Genomic DNA, 19699 nt, shown 5'->3' with positions numbered 1-19699 from the left:
TCGAAAAGTGGCCGAAGGTGGCGCCACCGATAAGTCAAGTCAAGTTGCGTCGTCGCGAGTCAACGTGTCGTAGATGAGCTGTAAGCACGTACTTACCTAACCTGAAAACCGGACGAAAAGACGTCAGGCGAACAACGAAGATGAGCGAGGCGAGCACTGATCAGCAGACGAAGATCCTGAGAGAGAAGATGCAGGATCTGCAGGATGTAGAGATAGGTCCTTTGCCGCCAAACTCACCGTGGGTGAGGCCGGTGCGAATGCAATTCCGACAGGCAGGAAAACTAAAGAAATGGGATCTGCTCCGGATCCATGACTCTGTGGCCATGATCGTCTTCAATGTCACCCGGAGGAAACTTATATTTGTATCCCAGTTCCGTCCCGCTGTCTTCTATGCAAGTTTACCCGAGAAACAGGGCAAAGTTGACCTTCAGCAATACCCTCCGAGCCTTGGCGTTACGTTAGAGCTTTGCGCAGGCATCGTAGACAAGGATCTACCCATCGCTGAAATCGCTAGGGAGGAATTGCTAGAGGAGTGTGGATATAACGCTCCTGTTTCCAACTTCGTTAAGCTCCACACGTGCAGGTCTGCGTCCATTCACTATTGGACCATTAGCGTACCTTTGTACTATAGTTATCGAACACGCAGCGCATACTTAAGCGTAATGCAGGGCTGATAGACATTTAATTTTGTCATTTAGTTGCTTTTCTTTTTAAAATTACGACCCGATTCACATTATTCATTGCAATTATAGACTTACTTTCGTGCTTTGTTCAAGTCGTACACCATGCAATTCAAATTTCAACTTTCTTCACAACTTCAATAAGACTGCACTGCTTGATAGGTCCACTATTAGTCATTGCTTTTAGTTTTGATGAACGTCCGTATACTAGGTAAATTTTGCAAGTCAATTATCGATTTCTTTTCTGCAAAAAGTTACCTGCTCCCAGCGCTGTTGCAAAGCAGTGAAAAAGCGAGTCGTTTTCCCTCCATTGTACTAGTAGGTTTTCACTGTACGAATTGTATCGTATAAATGTAACTGTCCGATTGATCGTCTGTACCCATGTCCTTAATAAATATTGTCGCTCCTTGAATTTTATTTCATTAAATGATTGGAATTGTCGTATTATTGTGTGCTTTCAGAAGTGGAGTCGGACCTACAGGAGCCATTGAAACACTCTTCTATGTAGAAGTTACAGACGAAATGCGAGTGAATTCTGGTTTGTACCGAAGGAATAACAGCAGAGCTTTGATGCTGTAACTTTCTACTTTTAACACGAAATGTATATTCTTCCGTTTCAGGCGGGGGTTCGGAGGTTGAGGGTGAGCTGATCGAGGTGGTTGAATTAAGTGTAAACGAATTTAAAGAGTACATAAACCGTCCAAGCATCCAGAGTCCACCGGAAGTTATATTTGCTGCATCCTGGTTTTTCCACAATAAACCAGAGCACTGTTCCTAAATGAATAACACACATGTATGTAATATAATATATAAAAACATATTTATACCCTATAGTTAATAACTGTCAATCACCAAATGGCAGTTATTAATCATTTAATAGTATATTAAGGGATATTAAATGACCATTACCCTCCAGGTGACGTTTATCAATTTTGTGTTTATTTACAAAGTTTTGTTTTTTATATCATTAAAATGGCAGAATAGATAGGTACTAGTGCTCAGCTTCGTCTTTTGTAAACTGGGAACTGACCCAGGCCAAACCCCACTTCAAGTTGGTCAGTAAAAATTTGAGAGCCTTGGTCCATTGCTCTTCAGAATTGAATTGTATCCTGTAAATAAAGCCGTGACAATTTTTTTACATGCTAGACGTTTGAATAATCAAAACGAGCCTTTAAAAGACGTGTAACAAATTTAATAATAAAGGAAAATCAATACTTTACTTGATTGAGTAAGAATTTCCAGTTGCGGAATCCTCAATTTTACCACGATCCATTCTGTAGGGAAGGCAAAAGCCACTGTCACCTTTCTCAACCTCCTCCTTAAACTGTTGCAAGCAATCCAAAAAAGCCACCATGGCTGCATCAAATTTTGTGTCCCATAAAAATTTGAAACCACCACTGCCATACAACGGGAGCTCTCTGTGCTGATCCAAGACTTCAATGTAGCTATGATTACCAAATGGGACCAGTCGAAAACGCTGGAATGTAAGATTCATCTTTCGGGCTAGGGCTGTTAGTAAGAGGGTCGTTTGACCCCATGCTGCATTAATTTCGCTCCAGTCTACAGGAGCGCTAGGTAGTCGACCCAACCGAAATGAATTTATCGTTCCAAAATGTCCGGAATGCCAAATATGGAATGTGGCATTAAATACGTTCGTCTTTTTCAGCCTCTCTAGTTGTGAAGCTGCATAAGCCACTTGATTCTCTAAGCTGTAAAAGCATATCTATATAGCATTTGACGTTAAAGTGTATTGGGTCGTTCGTATCTTCAAACTGACATAATATTCAAGATTCACAAGGTCAACCCGATAACCGATAAGATCCTGAAATATTCCTGACATCAATTTTTGTCACCGTAGTTGACTAAATTTTTTAAAAACTATACTGACGCTCGTTAATTCATTCTGCTAAGTACTCTACAATACTATCAAGGTACTATGCAAAATATTTCGAAAGCAGGCATGCAGAATTATATAACATTACATCATCAAAATAGAACTGACATTACTCGCTTAAAAAGCTTATTATTATCAACGCGTTATTGTACATCAATGTACAATTAATTGAACTTAATTACCTCCGAAATTCATCTTCGGCAAACATCATGTCTCTCCTATGCCTGGAATACTCTCTCCAGTAGCGCTCCTCCTCTCCCTGTAATCGTTCTCGTTCCCTTTCCTGCTGAGCTATTGCAGTTCTCGTCGCAGCCTCCTCCCTCCGCAAGGCCTCCAACTCTCCAATCATTCTCTCTTCTTCTGCCTTGATGTCTTGCAACTCTTTGACGAGATTACTCAGCTCAAGATCTTCGTCGAGCTGCTGCTGTTCAGACTCCAATTGCTTTAGATATTCGTTGTAATCCGACCATTCTCCCTCTGTCAATCTCAACTGCTGATCCATCAACATCAGTAAACTATCTGTACATTCGTCACATAGCGGATGATCGGCCGAGCTACTGCTACTCAGTATATCAAAAAGCGTTGCTCTGACCTGAGAATAAGAAAGATATTGTGGATGAAACAACTCTCTGAAAATTCTTAAGATTGTGGAGAAAATCATGATTCACACAAAGAACACCTTACCCTAAGGTGGTGGCTAAGGCTTTCGGTATCTCCCGAATCTCCAACAAGCATAAATCCGTTTGCTCCATTAGCTGATTCGGTCAAACGAAAGGGTGGAGCCAATTGTTCTAAGCTCTCGCTGTGGTGCTCGAGATCCCCAACAGTGTGTTGCTGAATCGGTACTGTGGAAAAGAAAGAGCGAATGAGAAGCAATGTATCGCAACAAGTGTAAATAGTAGATAATAAAAACTGCCTCGGTTCTCATTAGGAATATCCATATTTCAGCTGGTATTTCTTCACATACTAAGATTCAGTGAAACGGAAAGTGGGGAAAACACAGAAACTGTGGAAAGTTACTTATCGAAGTGATTACCCATTGTATTGTTGTGATTTCTTTTATAATTACAAGCGTGATGTTTGATCAGATAAATGTCAGATATTTATATATGATTATACGAATGTAGATAGAAATGAAATTACCTACGTGAAAGTTCGGCGAGTGTGTGTTCCCCCAGGTGATTGAAGCTCGTGTCTAATCTCAAAGGCTGCAAGCATCTCTGGCAAGCAAAGCTGACGGTAGCTTTTGAATCCATCATTGTTACTTACTCGCGGTTGAGGAATTGTTACACTCTGCGCTTTATGCAACGGATCGTTATTTACAAATACGCATTTGACACTTGGAAGACGTGGATCAGCTGTTTGCACGTTCCGATCAAACTACCCACTAACCAAACCACTAACCTTCGAACCGAGATTTCAATCCCCAGATGGCGCTAGCTTAAGGACCCCCCCCCCCCCCCCCCCCCGCTGCGCGTCTTGAATACGCCATTTTAAACGCATTTGGGAGCGCTCGAGATTCGAAATTCAATCAACGTTGCGCATCATCTTATTCGATGACGGAAGAATTCAAAGCCGGTTACCCTCGGGCCAATTTTCGTAACTAAGACTCCACCGGTAAGTGGACTTGTGTGAGCCTGGCGTCGTGAGAAACCGTGTTAGCCATCCGGTATCTTCTTTATCGGTAGAAACCGTTTCACACTCAAGCCCGTAAGCGTACTCAACCCACTTTAGAGTCGAAATTTTATTACACCCATATTGCAACTATGAGTCTTGAAACTTAATCTGTATTCGCTTTAGAGTTTATTACATGGAGAATTGTTTCACACTTTTTCAAGTAATGTGTCAAAATTACTCGACTAAGAGTTCGTTTTTGCATGTTATGGCGATTTTATACTGATTGTGAATGTCAATTATGAGCCATGGGTGATTGCATTTCGTCTACAGAAATATAATATTTAAAATGTGAATCATTTAGAACAAATTTACTCTTGTGATACTTTCGAAATGACTTGGTATAATATTACACTCAAACAAGATTTGAATGAAATAATTTTAGGTAAGCCAGTTTAATAGGTAGAGCGCCTAATCAGATGCAACTATTACAACGCTTCTGCACCCATAGTTGCTACAATACCCCAAGAGCACGCCACAGGGCGTTGCGTTGCTGTTGGTCAAGAAGGTTACGTATTCGGGTTCGTATTTTAACGTGCTGGTATTACGTCCTAATTTTTCCACCGATTTAGTAAGCAGAGATTGATACAAACCGAACATTTCAAACCAAAAAATCTATGTTCAAGAATTACTACTCTATTAAATCAAAATCTGTTCAGAAACAGTTCTAAATTGATAAATATTTTAAATAACGAGAGTTTCTACATTCAAAATATTCGATTCATTATTTCTACTATCGGTGAAAACTTGGATAAAAATGTGAGAAAACAAATTCTAAGAATCATTTACCATCCTCCAATGTAAGTAACGTGAACGCAAAAATAAATTTATTTTTCCGAACTAGTGATTTTTGAATCTGCGTCGGTAACGAATTTCAACCGGTGCTTATCGCCTGAGCTTCGTGTTACTGCAACATTTATTCAAAATTATACAAGATGACACGGTTGTGTGGTAAGTAGGTGCTGCTGTCCGTTGGACTTGGTGACAATTTAATGAACTATTCTTGCCGCAAGCGGACAAGCGCGAACCAGTACAAATCATCTCGCAGAATTGCATGGATTGAGTTATTCCATACTTCATATTGCTGCAAAGTAACATGAAAATAAAGTGACGGTGTTTCATAGAACAAGTAAACAATTTTTTCAATTTCCCTATGTGTAGAGTTCGCTGATCTAGTTGCTAAATAGAAAACTTACGGGTTAATTATCCCATTTTCAAGGTGTACCAATCCCGTTCCGTTTTATAGGGAACCACACTTGTATTAAATACGAAGGAAACCAGAATTTAATTGATCACGATCAATCAAAAGCTAAGAAATGAATAGTGTAATATCGTAGTTAATTAGTTTTCGTCGGGTTAAAAAAAAGCTACAACGTGTGATTATGGTCGAATAAACGAATTGAAATGTGTAAATATCCATATACAAACTGTGTGTGGGTGTGTATTATAGATCACACACGTTCCCTGTGGAAGTTTATCCTCTGGAACTCGTATATATCCGTTTAGTTCGTTTCTCCGCATGTGGTTCCAGAGCCTTGTATAATGGTTTAGAAAGGTGTTTCAAAAGTTCCCTGAAATAGTGAAGGCAATTAACTCAGCGGGACGCAGTACCGTATCGGGATCGAGATTGACGAGGCGGTAGAGAGGGACAGGAAAGATCGTTGAGAAATTTAAATAACAACATTTCAAGTTACACTCCAAATTTCAGTGGAATGAGAATGAAGGTAGAAGTATACCTATAATGACGGGGCGCGGTGAGACGCGTGGATGTGAAAGAATGTAGCAACCGTCCCGACTGTTCTTACACGAGATTATCGTACAAAGTTTCAACCAATTAATAAACTGGTCGACATAATCCCGTCCATTTTTACATGGGTATAATCTAACGTCCGCGTCTATAATACGGCATCCCCGAAGCACGAAATATCACATTTCACGACATATTCGACCGACCGCCGCGTGCATACCTACAGCTGTATGATACAACGGTGGATTACAATTTCCATTTTTGTAATCAAATGACAAATGGCCCACCGACACGTGACCGCGACGAGTGATTGTTCTCATTGTTGGCCCGAGGGTCGCATCCCGGTCCGGCTGGAAAGTGTGGGGTAAGCACCCTGCATGGTCACCATAAGCGTGCAACGAGCTCTGACTAATTCAATTCACCCGATGCATTATAATCCCGACTGTTCGACTATTGTTTTCAATTTTCGACCATCGCACATCCGCGCCACTCGAGGGAATCCATTGACGCGTGCCGACTACACCGAGAATCAAGTTTCACCCAAATTTAGAAAAGTGCTTTCACCCGCGCTGCAGCCGCAAACTGCAGCATCTGTGCGCATTCAGATCCCCGCGAATGGATTAGCCAATTGCTTAGTCACTTATTCAAAAAAGCACCGACTATCCTGATATTAGAGTGACAGCAGTACTGAACCCAAATTTCAAGTACTTACACCGCTCGCTCAAAGTAGTATTACAGCTGTGGAAATATTCTTGCGACGCAAGCTAAAATAAAGAAGAGTCGTAAAAAACTGAGACCGAGGTGATATTTCGACGATTTCTATATACATCTTCACAAACATATAAAAAAAACCTTGAAAAAGGAAACCAATATTCTTCGTCGACGATGAGAAAAAAAGCTGGTGGAGGAATTTCTCAAATGATCAACCATCCTGTTTCTATTTCTGTTTCGGAGATGCTTGTAGGTTCCTATATCGTAGCGTCGACAGCTCTCTGCAGCCGCAGGAGACAACCGGGATAATCCAATGTTTTATTTTTGGATGGGCATATGGGCTTGCATGCTCGTTGTCGTCTCGTCCTGCAGCCTAACTTGACCCTCTTGACCCCCCCCCCCCCCCCCCCCCCGCAGCATTCGGTGGATTCGAAAGCGAAATAGGCATTCCTCTCCCCCAACTCCCTCCGGAGACGCCGATATCCTACGGAGTTGCAGCATCCCTCGGGAAATACGATTCTCAGGAGTCGAGCTCATATCGACTTTCGACTTTTTTACCCACTCTGTAGAGTCAGCGATCGGAAACTCGGGCAGCACGCTATATGCAAGACCTGCAAGTTGCTTTTTTCCATATGTAAAGTGATGTATTTTGTATGTACATGTATCTATTCAAACGGTTGTACTGTAATTGCGATTGCCTGACGAGTTTGCAACCGATAGATTAAAAATATACCCAGCTATGTAAGCGCCTCGAGCCAAAGAAACAGCGACGATTAGCTGCGTATTCGCCAGCTGTTACACAGCGTTGTCAAAATTAAAAAAATAGTCGATAAAATTTTAGTGTTTTGCAGTAGTATGTAGTTACAGCGTGAGGCGAGCGATACTTTGCACAATAAGTGGCTGCGAACAAAGCTGATATTTCAAGCATGCACGACCTGCACCGGCGGACGTCGCGCGATTTCAAAACACAGATCACGATTGGCGTTCGCCTTTCGAAGAAGGGTCGTAAGGCCCAATGGCCGCAGTATTAACTCCCACTATATACGCGATGCTCGCCACTTCCTCTCACCCCGAAATTCCCGGTGCGGTTGAAGCATCTGGCAATGGCTTGAAGACCGAAGCGTCGGAGGAAACGTCGTAACGATATTCTGTATGACGTATCCGTAAGGGATCTCCAGGCGCAGCAACATGGCCTCGAGAAAACTACGAGGGCTGGTCCACCCGTGGGTGGTGAGCGGTAACGTAGATCGAAGGGAAGATGTAGATGAAGATGGTGATGGAGATGGAGGGGCGAAGATACGCTTTGGGAATGGTCCAAGTGGACAGAAGGACCGCACTCGATGCGACAGATATAAGTGCAGCACCCACACCAAGCTTATGCTAATGTCCAACCCGGCCGTTTTGTGGAACGACAGGGCGTAAGGTGTTTGGGAGGGAGGAGCGTCCACGACTCAAGAAGATGCCGAAGAACTTGGATGCGCTGCACACGGACTCAACAGGTGGCTTCGTCTTCCTTTTATATGTATCCTTATACCTATGCTCGGCTACAAGTTTTGCCGAAGATTATTCGCTCGATAACTATTGCCTGTGATAATAATACGAATGATTCTTTGCTGCACTGAAGACCATCAAAACTTCTTAATGTGTAGCCAGGAAGAAAAGACACGGCACGTATTCTGATCTCCGAATCATTATAATATTTTCAATAATATTGATGGTGTTGCGTGGAATTTGATATAATTCAAAATTTTTCAAAATCACTTTCGTGTATAAACGTTTAACTTGTTGTTGATGGGTCGTTTTTATCCAAGGGCAGTGATTTCTGTGTTGATGTGATCTTGTTGCATTTTTGAATTCGAGTTTGCAGGAACCGGGTTCCAGGTCGTGACGACGATCGCGATGATGATGTGATAAAGAAATTGTAGATCGCTCGAAGATATCGACCAATGAGTACTACGGCGTCAGAATGACTCGGTATAAATTTTGAAAATGAATTGTTGAAATTTTTCCCAGACCATCAAAATATCATCGGATTAAAAATATCGGAGATGATAATAATCATCGGTTTACGCAATCAGCCGTCTCTTTTCGTACTTCAGGCAACAAGCATCACCGATTCGAATGCAGTGATTGGTGTTTCTCCGAGGATCAATTAATCTCAATTTGGCGTTTATACACGGGGCTGCTTGACCCAGGCCACCGCGACTTTCATCATTCCATTAGTCATTCGCGTTAGCTGCGGAGTACAAAGACTAGTATAATTAAGATTAATTAGCGAGGATCAGGCACGCCGAGCTGCAGCCCAGCCAGGACGTACAAGGTAGGTATATATCTCACCGATCAGCCGGGGGTCCGCGAACGAGTCCCAAACGGCACCAGAATCAGAATGCAGGGCGGAATTCGCGAACCCGGAAAATCCCCTGGCGAAGCCGCCGCCGCCGCCGCCGCCGCCGCGCGTCCTCGAGGTCGATCGCGGGGACGCTCAAGTGGGTGGGCGGTGACTCGGGCCAGGTTCTTTCCGCCAAGGCGGAGTGCCCCGGGAGTGAAGTGAGTCGAGTTCGAAGGTTCGAGAGTTGAGTGAGGCGCGGGCGTCAACGGCGGCGTCGGCGTCGAGAGGGCCTCCGCCAATCCGTCGCTCAGCGGCCATGTTGCCGGGGCGGAGCCCTCCTCTTGGCTCGCGATGCCGCTGCCACTACCACACGTACCACACCACACCACACCACACCACCCGGGCACCTCTCCCCCGTCGAGCTGGTATCGGCGCTGGGCTGCTCCTGGTCCCGGTTGCACCTGCAAGCCCGACCTGGTCCCCGTTCGTCGGTCACCCTTGGTTGGTCCGGTGGCTCAGAACGCCGCCGCCGCCACCTTCCATGCGATTATGGATGTTTTTATTTTCTATTTGTTTGTTGATTTGTTTTTTGTTTTTTGTTTTTTTGCCTCGGACATTCGCCGCCTTAGCATCGTGCGCTTTTCTCGCTCAAAGGTGCGAACGCGATGCTCCGATCCGCAGCGGAGAAGGTAGCAGATTCGATCACGAACCGATATGTGCGATGTGCATGCAGTTTCGCGTCGGCGTCGCGGCGGATATATACCTTAGACAACGAGGCGCGCGAGGTGCGGGCACGTTTTGGATTAGCTATAAATTGTGGACGCGATCAGGGCGCCGATTAATTTCTGTTATATCGTATATATTATATTATACCTGACGAAGATCCAAGGGCGAGGCCCTCGACGCAATCGTGAGAGCTGGGATTTGGGTTGGGAAATTAGGCGAGTGGTCAACCCGGTGAGTCAATCGCATAACGGACTCGAAACGCGCGGAGTGAACGAGAAGACAGATACGGGGGGCGCTCCCAATTAGTCCCGTGAATTAATTTGTCTCTTTCACACCTCGGAGCTAAGGCTGGAGGATCGAAGCCGGGCCCAGCTGTCGACGTGTTTAATAAATCTGTAGATTTCGGCGGCGGCGGCGGCGGCGGCGAAGGCGAAGGCGAATCAGAAGCTGCAGAAGCACGCTCGTTCCCGATCCCGACATCGTGTCGCACTAATGTAGACGGTATTTCAATCCGCTACAGCAGGCTTGCTTTGCCTATCTCAGCTGCATGCACAACCCTATTAGGAATACCTGCCTGCCACGAAGTGCACACAAGTGCAGCGCTCGGCTAGAAACGTATACCTAATACTGCACCTTCGTTATAGGCATACTTAGGTGCACACATGCTGCGTCTGTGTCTCCTAGATCAGAGACGTGGTACATACACAACGATCATTTCCCGAATCGAACGATTTATCGACGGTTTATTGGGCCGATCGAAACGGGCCCCGTTCGATTGCTTCGGTCGGATCGATATGTTATGCGCTTTAGCCGCGGGGCCCGACTGACGTGATTAAAACGATAAAAATCACCTGCGCTTGAACCGTTGTAATGGATCAAATTGAAATACTTGTATTATATATTATGTACATATATAGGTATGCACTGGGTACCTTATAGACGCCTGTCCATAAGCGTACCGCAGACTTATACTCGGTAGGCGAAGTCGGATTTATAAGCTTGTCGGCAGTCTCCGTGAAAATTTATGTCAGTCTTCCAGCTCATAAATTATCCAAGTGAACATACCGCACTGATCTCGCACAGACACGTGACATGCGGTAAATCGACGTGTATGTGTGTTAGGATGTTCCTACGCATTATTATATACATATACATATATGTATATTATTGTATATATACGTATGTATGTACGTGCAGTTTAAGGGTGAGACAAATTTCTCTCGGATCTTTGAGATAAACTTAATATAACGCGTGTGCAGATGTATGATTATTTCACGCAGACTTATATAATAATACTATCACGTGTCGCAGGTGATGTACCGAAAAGAATTATTCATACAACTGCGGCGGGGTATCAAATTTATGCGCGTATAATATTCGATTGCGTAATTACGTACGCAGGCGATATTCACCTTGCGCATAAAAAATCTATGCTCTGCATATTTTATTAGCCGTGGAAAAGAAAGATCCTCAATTATTCAGACGCGGTTCTCTCATCATATCGTCCGGTAATATAAGATGTAAGAATTTTGTTAATTTTTGAAAAGAACGGAAACTCGTATTTCAAAACAATCGCATTAGACACGACGATTATGCTCTACGGCTGACCTGCGCCGGGCAAACTTTGTAATTTTGCCCAATTTCCATGCCATTATTGTACGCCGCAGCACTGCGGGTAATAAAACGATAAAGAAAAGGAAGAATCTCGCTGAGGAATCTCAATATGTTGCCTTAGTAAAAAGCGCACCAAGTCTCTCGTTACAATACAGCTGATGCGCCTGTAATAAAAGTGGCGAGTTAATTAGGGGAGGAAATGTGTTATACACACGGCAGATATGGGTTAAAGGTGGGTAAATATGAATGGTAGGTATGCGTGGAGCCGTGGCTGACGATGAGTGCGTGTGGGATAATTCGAGATTTATCTGCCGTAAACCGCTTTACATGAAGATTCAGGGGTATTTATACAGTAATTAAAATTTCTCATCCTGCAACTACGTTCGATGCGGCCCAGAGGCGGACAGGTTTTAATTTTATCACGACACTAAAAACCCCGCGTACACATGCATACGTAGGTATAGGTATAATTCTGTATCGTCGTCTCACCGTCGGATAAACGCCTATTTATGAACCGTTCGTTTCGCCTCAGACTCTGACTTTCAAACGGACCTCGACAAGCTATTCGGCTCGGATTATACATGCCGGTTGCATATTCAAATCAGTTGTATTTTTTTTTTTTTTTTTTTAACATTTCTTACAATTACATCTTTCTACGCCGATTGTAAGAAACTCGCCGCATCACGGCGTACCTAGGTACATGCAATAATAAATATCACGACCGCAGTGTAAGACTCCGAATTCCCAGAGGATCCAGATTCATGTATAATTCGCATATTAAAAAAAATTTGCGACACTTGCGCGAAAAAAACATATACATATAGATACATGTGCGTATTTCATATGTATCCCACTCTGCAATGTACACACAGAAAGTAGATACCTACAGGAATAAATTCCACTTTAGAATCGGGAAAGCTTTATAATTTTTCCTGTGCTTGCAGGCAAATGTTCGAGGTGTCACCACGTATGGCGTCGCGATTCGAATCGTCATGCAAGCAGGGCAATTAATTTTGGATTTTGTAACACGGAGGCCTGAGCTACATTAGGCAGCTGTATTGACACCGTTTGGCGTGCATGTTGTCGAAAAATATCACAAACCAAAGAGAGGGAAAGTGACTTCGAAAAACCATCGAGACGTTTCAGGGTACACCTAAGCTTTGTCAATATACGCCGGGATGCTGCAGGGTGTAGGTACCAGAAGATGATGTGTGAGGAACGCTGCGTGGGTAACGTATATCGCACCCGCTCCAGATAAGTAAAATTATGAATTTATTCTAAGGTGAGTAATTAGGACGGCACCGATTCCCTACAGCCACTTGAAGGGCCTACCACATAATTACGGGTTTCGTCGGGCGCGAACGCCCGGCTTCACCTCCGTGGGTTTATTTTCCTAGTAGGTTTACGCGATGAATCTGTTGCTCGGTCGGCGAGCCAGCCACATATATGCCAAACACTGAAGCAGCCCGTGTTTACACCGTATGTATTTACGAGTCCCGCCCACGAACATGGTTTACGGAATCCCTTGCTCGAGAGCGGTTCTAGACGGTGTCCTCCGGTCTGTTCAACCCTCAAGTCGAGCGTCGACTCCTTTCTCGAGGAAGAAAATTACGCGCACGTGCGGATGGGGGGAAATCGGAAGCTGAACATCGATAATGGCGTCACGTATATCGAGGAGCCGGAAGACCGTACCAGAAATTAAGCTCGTCAACCTTAGAGCACTTCCGACCTTCTGGTAACGTGCAGCGATTTCCAGAGAGCTGAGTGGTAGCTCGCGTTGCATGCGTCAGAGCTAGACGATATGTGCGTGGATGCACATATTGTTCGTTTTTTTTTTTTCTTTTACGTTTCAGGTGGACGGCAGGAATAGAGCCGGGCACTGGAACGATAGTTGTACATTTTTTCTCGCGTGTAAAACATAACTGTTCGGCAAACAGAAGCCTGAAAGAGGCGCGATCGTCGCACGTCCGTGTTTGCCTGGCATATGGTCGTTATCGTGTATTAACTTTTCTACAAAAAGGATGGAAGAAAAAAAGAAGGAAAGACAAGAGAGAGGAAAAAAGGAAAGGTAAAAAACATGTAATATTTGTTGTCCATTTAAATGTCGAAAGCGTGTTACACGGCGTATCGCTGATCGGACGACAGCCTGCAGGCACCCGTCAAACGAGAGCTCTTCCGTGTTCCCTTATAGTTGTTGATTTTTCACTTAAAACATTTATGTATTCATCCCCGTGTTTTACACCCACACAACATATGCTCCTCACCCACTCCACGTAGATAACTCCTGCGTCTAATCAACTTCCTTCTCGGATCTAACGCGGCAAAAACCTTTTACACTCCAGGACGTAAACCTGTAACAAGTTAAAAACGAACGTCCGCCATTGCGTCAGTCCTTCACCCGGATATGCGTCACAAATTTTGATTCAACTTTTACGCAGCCTACTCGTTTCCCGAAGGTATAATCGTGCTCCGGGAGTTCTTGAGAAATCATTCTTCCTCGTGGATTTAAACACTGAATTCTACATCCTGGTTCGATCGCTTCAAAGTTCACCATGAAGCTTGATCCAGACATCCATAAGCTCTAATTAGTTAGTTATACCTACCCACGATTAATGAGAATAAAGCATTATGCGACTGGTGTGAGCCCCCTTCATTCCCTTTATCACCAAACATATTCCCTTTAGTCAAGAGTTGACTTCAAACCAGTGCGAAGGCGCGTTATTTTGCAAGGTATAAAAGTGTTCAATTATGATAATTGAACCGCAATAAAACAGTTTTCAATTTCTACAACACGAGCCACTTTTCGTCGGCTGAAAGTGAATTCCTGCCGAAGGTTTTTCTTTGCGGAATTGCGACGAGACGCGACGCTTCCGTGTTTTCCTAACATTCTATCAGAGAGCTGTTAGGCAAGTTTATCTTACACCTGACACCAAACGAAGGTTAAAAATTGACGCAGGTTTGCAAATCAAGGCGAAGAAATTCCGTTCACCGTGAGGTGACCGTCGACAGGACGATTCTCGACGTTCCTGATCCCCGTGCACCTAGTTATGCGCAAAGCGGGGGCGTCGGGACGCCTGGTCGTCGGATGGATAGGATACCACGACGTGCAGGTCTGGATAAGCGAAGCGATACACCGCGGAGCGAGTGGGTGGCAGGATCTCTACGGGGGTCTCGGTTCCCTGGTTCGTTATGCTATTTACGACGGAGAGAAAAAGGGAGAAATAATAATTTTATTGTAATACCCACAGCCGTGATGAAAAATGCCCACCAAGTGACGTCGGTTTCGTCAGACAAACGCTGATCGTTAATCGCGGCGAATCGACTCCAGGAACAAGGAATTATTAGTAGAATTGCACAACAGCTTAGCAGTTAATAAATAAATTAGAGTTGAATTCGATCCCCGATTGTCGGTTTATTAAAAATCCGACGTTGGAATTTCCGTCCTCGGAATATGTTTTGAAGATTGAAAAAATCCTGACAAATTCCCCGAACATCGTTTCTGATCGGGGAATTCATACCCAGTGTGTATGGATTTGGTACTTTTTCATGATCGGGCTGCAAGTGTAATGATGCGCGCAGTTTCGAGATTCGTCTCGGAAGAAAATTGCGGTTTATTATGAGAATATGAGCGAGCGCCTCGGCTATACGAGCGCAATTAATACGCCTGCGATATATACACCGGCGTTCATTATTTCTTATTTATTATCGCTAGTTAAATTCTTATCCGCACGGCGTGCTCTCCGCCTTCTATTATACCGTCTTCACGCTCGGATGGTAGCCTGCCAGACGCCATTTCTTTCGAAAAAAGTATAAGGCGAGATTAAACCTCTGGCTGCATATTGTGCATCAGCCTTCTTCACGAGCACGGTCATTCGGACAAACGACCTCTCTCCTTCAAACTGTTGCTGGATAGGTGTAAGGTGGATAAGGATATATCTACACCGGTGCTCGGAGTTCTCCCTTGTGATAGAAGTCGAGCTAATGTAACTCAGAGTCGATTCGAGGCGCAGTTTATGGGCTTGCAGCTTGCAGTGCAGCCTGTACATGCGCTTTCATCGCCTTCTGGATCGTGCAGAACCTTGTCTTCCGGATCGTAACAGTTCCTGATGAGCTCGCGGCAGCAATCCATGCATGCAGCAGCAGCAGCTATGATAATTCTCCGCATCGCTGCACTCGAGCTACCCTGGAAAATCACAGTCCAATTCTCTGTATTACAGATAATTTCATACTTTCCTGAGAAGTTATCTTCTCTTGTGATTATTCTAAAATTAGATGACAGGTATAACCTCGCAGCAAACGCAGTGACCACTTGGAAATATCATGCAATAAACTACAATTTTTCTACCGATTCTTCGGGTAAACGTTATATTGTTAAAAAGTGTACAGCAATTTTCTGTCAAGATCGTAAAACTTTTACAGTATCTCCCAAAGCTAGAACAGCGTTACCGAAAAAAAAATATTCTCGTCTTTCAACAGTATAAATGATATTCATTTTGGTCTTTCGATATTAGCCATGACCGATGATGTTAGGAAATAGCAAAACAGACCATATCAATTCCAACTATAAAACCAAGCACATTGTATCAATTAAACAAAAAGAGAAAAAGTAGATTCCATAGATAGCTCGAGCGTGACCAACTGTGTCGTATCGAAATTTCCAAGCTCTCTATAATAATTCATGGCTCGGATGCATATCCTCGAGTCGACATATAAATTTTTGCGTAACATATCTTTATGATATACCATTCCTCAATGGAGTTGTTTCCGTGTTATGAAAGGACGATGACACGGTGTTTAGGAGGATTGCCAGCGGTCATTAATCACCAGCTATAGCTCGCATAGGGTTGCGAGAATGACGCCCGCAGAAACGAGCTTCGTATCGAACGACACTATTATACCTAAGTTGCGTGTAAAAACTGCACATTTACCTTACGAATCCATTCTTGAGTATATCGAAGACGAGACGCATCCTCCCCAGATTCGTCGGAAACTGGATCAGCGCGACGTCCTTCTTGTCCTCTAATTCCGTTCGATGATCGTTGCGTCGTTCCAAGATCATTTACGGTATCTCACTGCAACGAAGAAGGAAATCCGTAACTTTCCGGCCACGAATCGTCCGACTTTTCCGACGAACTTGTCTGGGAGGAAAACTGTGCGGAGGAACCTCGAGGACGCCCCGTGGAGACGGAACAATGCCTCGGAGGTTCGGGCCACCCTTTGCTGGGTGGAATACTCGGGAAGCAAGCCGTTCCAGAAGATCAGGTCTGGGTTTCGGGCTGCAGCAGTTTTGCCTGTTCTCGGAGCAGCGTTTTCGACCGAATAGCGCACTCTTGTGTACCTAGGTATCCTGCGCCGATGTGAAATGCCGCTGGATGCGATGCCTGACCATGGCTAACGTCTCTTGGCCGCAAAGGGTCGTCAAATGTGGGCGGGCGGCGCGAATTTCACTCGATGTCAATGGGACGGCGCTCTTTCCATCCCTTGGATTTCACTAATTCTTTGTACCGCTTTTAGGGTAGAGACGAGTTTCGTCCTTGTGCAAAGGCTGCATGATGGCTGACCTGCACCCTGCAGTCCAGGAGGAGGTCAACAAAACAGAAGGGGAATAGTTGACCCGCAGAGATTTTCTTTTCTTCGAAAGATTAGCTGTTGCCTAAACATAATATGAGTGTATCTAGATAAATGTGCGAATATCTAAGACATTCGGTTATCGTTTAGTATATAAAAGCTTCACGTGAAAAGATCCGATGTGCGGCATGCTTGGCTGAAAATTGCCCTTTGGCACGGAGGTTTGTTGCGGTTACCTTCCTCCAGCTCTTTGCGGTGAAAAAGAAACACGTAATGTCTTCACTTTGACAGTCTGACCTCTGGCAGCTATAGCTCTTGCGGTTACGAATGATTACATAGCCGGCGCACACATACCTGCATCGCGGGTTTGGAGTGAGTAATTTTGGTAATGATATTAATCAACCTTGCACGTTGTACTGTGTTATATGTGTCTTGTACCTTGGACGTTTCGCGCGATGACGCGTGATGCGTGATGATTAGGTATACGCGTTTCACCGTGACACGCAGACGTCAAGATGTCCGTGGTCGAGAGAGACACGTCGGGATATACTTGATACGTATATACCTAACCCATGAGATTTCATAGAAACACCCTGAAATTTTCGTTTCATCTCTTAGACACCTATGTAATTACCAATTACATGCCAGGACTTTATAATCTGGGCTTCAGCAGGGTGGCGATGATGTGACGGGCACCTGTTGAAGTTCGCCGCCATGACGTCAAGGAATTCTATACTTCGAGGTCGGATCAGCCGGGTCAGTTCCTCCGGTGCTCCACCCCTCGTCCTAAACCGCAGCCGGTTTGTAAATAGATTATCCCGTGGAAATTTTGAGAGCTGCAATTTAAGCCGACTTCAACACAAAAGAATATAGAAAGAGAGAGAGAGAGAGAGGTGGTAGCGAGAAAATCGTATTCAAAACGAGGCCAAGATGAACCGAGCGCGCTAAAAAATATTTGCTACGATTCTGCAGCCTGAGTTTTTGCTCAAATTCATTCGTATACGGACTGCGGTTGGCGAAGAGACAAAACGGGAAGAGAAATTCAATTATAAAGTTGAAAGAGCACGACACGGAGTCTTAATAACTCGAGCCTGCGGTATAATATAAGCAACTACCGTCTCACAGTTCTTCTGCAAGGCAGCTTCTTAAAGTGTAAAGAAAATTAGCGAGTAACTAACGAGGGGGACGAATGCGCTGCTGCAAAGACGAAGAGATAAGTCGAGCCGCGCGCTGCTGCACGATAACCAGGAGAAGAAGGGTGAATAAATTTAAAATAGCAGCACGTCTACGGGAACGCGATCCTCGCACACACAACCGATTTACCTTCACGCGATTTGAAATTGTGCTGCAGGTTGCCTCGGCCACCCGTGTCACTCGACATTCGAACATTTTTCTGCCTACTGAGATAAGACGGTGAAATCCAACCACCGTTATACCCATATATATACCATATATATATATTATATACCCTCAGGACTAAAACGTTTCTTCTACTTTTTTCCAGCCAGTGTGTTGAGGTTTCTTTTGAAAAATGACGTCGACTCACATTACACTTCTTGCATGGCGTACAATTTATTCCCAAGGAAGTAATGTTTAATTAAAATTATACTTTATACCCCCCTATTTCGAATGATATCTTGACAAGTTAAAATCATGGACTATAAAATTTTTGCTTTTACGTTCACTTGAATTATTGAGAATTATGCTAATCTGAGAAATGTCTGTACGATGATCAAGCTACTTACAGTTATTATTACCTATTACCGATTTTAGAACGCGGTATGTCGTTGAAATCCATTTAAATTATACATTGGCAATCGTTATAGATTGACGATTTTTTTTTTTTTTTTTTTTTATTATTATATAATTCCGAATCCACTGCGCAAAATTTAACTAAACCAATCAGCGTAATAACAAACCTCCACTAAACTAGACTAATAATAATTCTTGCTGTACCGCATTTCTTCAATAAATGAACGTAAATTCTGCTTTACGTAAATGTAGCGTCGCTAAGTTTTTTGATATGGCTGAAGTAGTACCACTTGTGCGCTGCACAACTACATTGACAATGAACTGGTGTGACTGCGCAGACCGCAACTCGATACAATATGTATAACAATGCATAGCGGCAAGGGTATGTATTCGCCTTCCAACAAAGCGGCTAACGGTCCGTGTACTAATCCAATTTATAATCCAAATCGCAGCCCTTCTAATCCCATTAGAAAGTCGCATTTTCAAGGACCAGCTCCGCGTTGCTTATATGAGAAACCCCGTCCCACCCTCTCTAAGTCCTTCACCTTCCGTTTATGGCACAATCAGCGGAATTCAATGCTGGTAGCACTGCATGGGATAAGTGAACATCAAATCGGAAACCCCCGTCGCTAGATACCGGTGAACCGATTGAAATCTATGGAACGCTTGTAATTCTTCGCCGTCGAATTCTTCGGCGATTAGCGTCAAATGCTCACGCTCATGAGCGGCGAATTAGTGGACTGCACATTGGGTTCTAATCCGAGGGATATTGAACTTCGATATAACTTTGTCGGAAACAATATGTTCGTAGTTGAGTGTAGTTTACACGCGCCGTTATATACCAAAAGCTGGGCGAAATTTAACACAGATTATCGTAATTCCCGATGGGGTATTCAATTGAGGCCACGTGGGGTGTTGTGTTCCTCGAAGAATTTTGAATCGTTGGTAATTAATTTTCTCTGAATTTTTCGAAATTTATTACAAGCGGATAAGTTGTATTGAAT

General features: G+C 43.9%; 2 protein-coding genes across 3 annotated transcripts; one reads left to right on the top strand and one right to left on the bottom strand.

The window, feature by feature from the left end:
* Positions 1 to 60: 60 nt before the first annotated feature.
* LOC124405410 (uridine diphosphate glucose pyrophosphatase NUDT14-like) lies at positions 61 to 2010 on the top strand. Its single transcript, XM_046880283.1, has 3 exons — positions 61 to 583; positions 1142 to 1218; positions 1301 to 2010. Exons 1-3 carry the CDS (start codon positions 141 to 143, stop codon positions 1456 to 1458), a joined length of 678 nt encoding a protein of 225 aa, XP_046736239.1. The 5' UTR covers positions 61 to 140; the 3' UTR covers positions 1459 to 2010.
* LOC124405409 (beclin-1-like protein) lies at positions 1598 to 4000 on the bottom strand. 2 transcript variants are annotated; one of them, XM_046880281.1, is made up of 5 exons: positions 3722 to 4000; positions 3259 to 3419; positions 2757 to 3166; positions 1901 to 2389; positions 1598 to 1789 (listed from the first exon to the last, which is right to left on the bottom strand). In XM_046880281.1, the coding sequence occupies exons 1-5, from the start codon at positions 3831 to 3833 to the stop codon at positions 1672 to 1674; spliced, it is 1290 nt and encodes a 429-aa protein (XP_046736237.1). In that variant the 5' UTR covers positions 3834 to 4000; the 3' UTR covers positions 1598 to 1671. The 2 variants fall into 2 exon arrangements, with proteins under 2 accessions (XP_046736237.1, XP_046736238.1); XM_046880282.1 differs by having other exon boundaries at positions 3718 to 3999.
* Positions 4001 to 19699: the final 15699 nt, after the last annotated feature.

This window comes from Diprion similis, chromosome 4 (genome assembly GCF_021155765.1).
Source record: "Diprion similis isolate iyDipSimi1 chromosome 4, iyDipSimi1.1, whole genome shotgun sequence".
Classification (NCBI taxonomy): Eukaryota; Metazoa; Arthropoda; class Insecta; order Hymenoptera; family Diprionidae; genus Diprion; species Diprion similis.
This window is presented reverse-complemented; position numbering and strand designations above follow the sequence as displayed.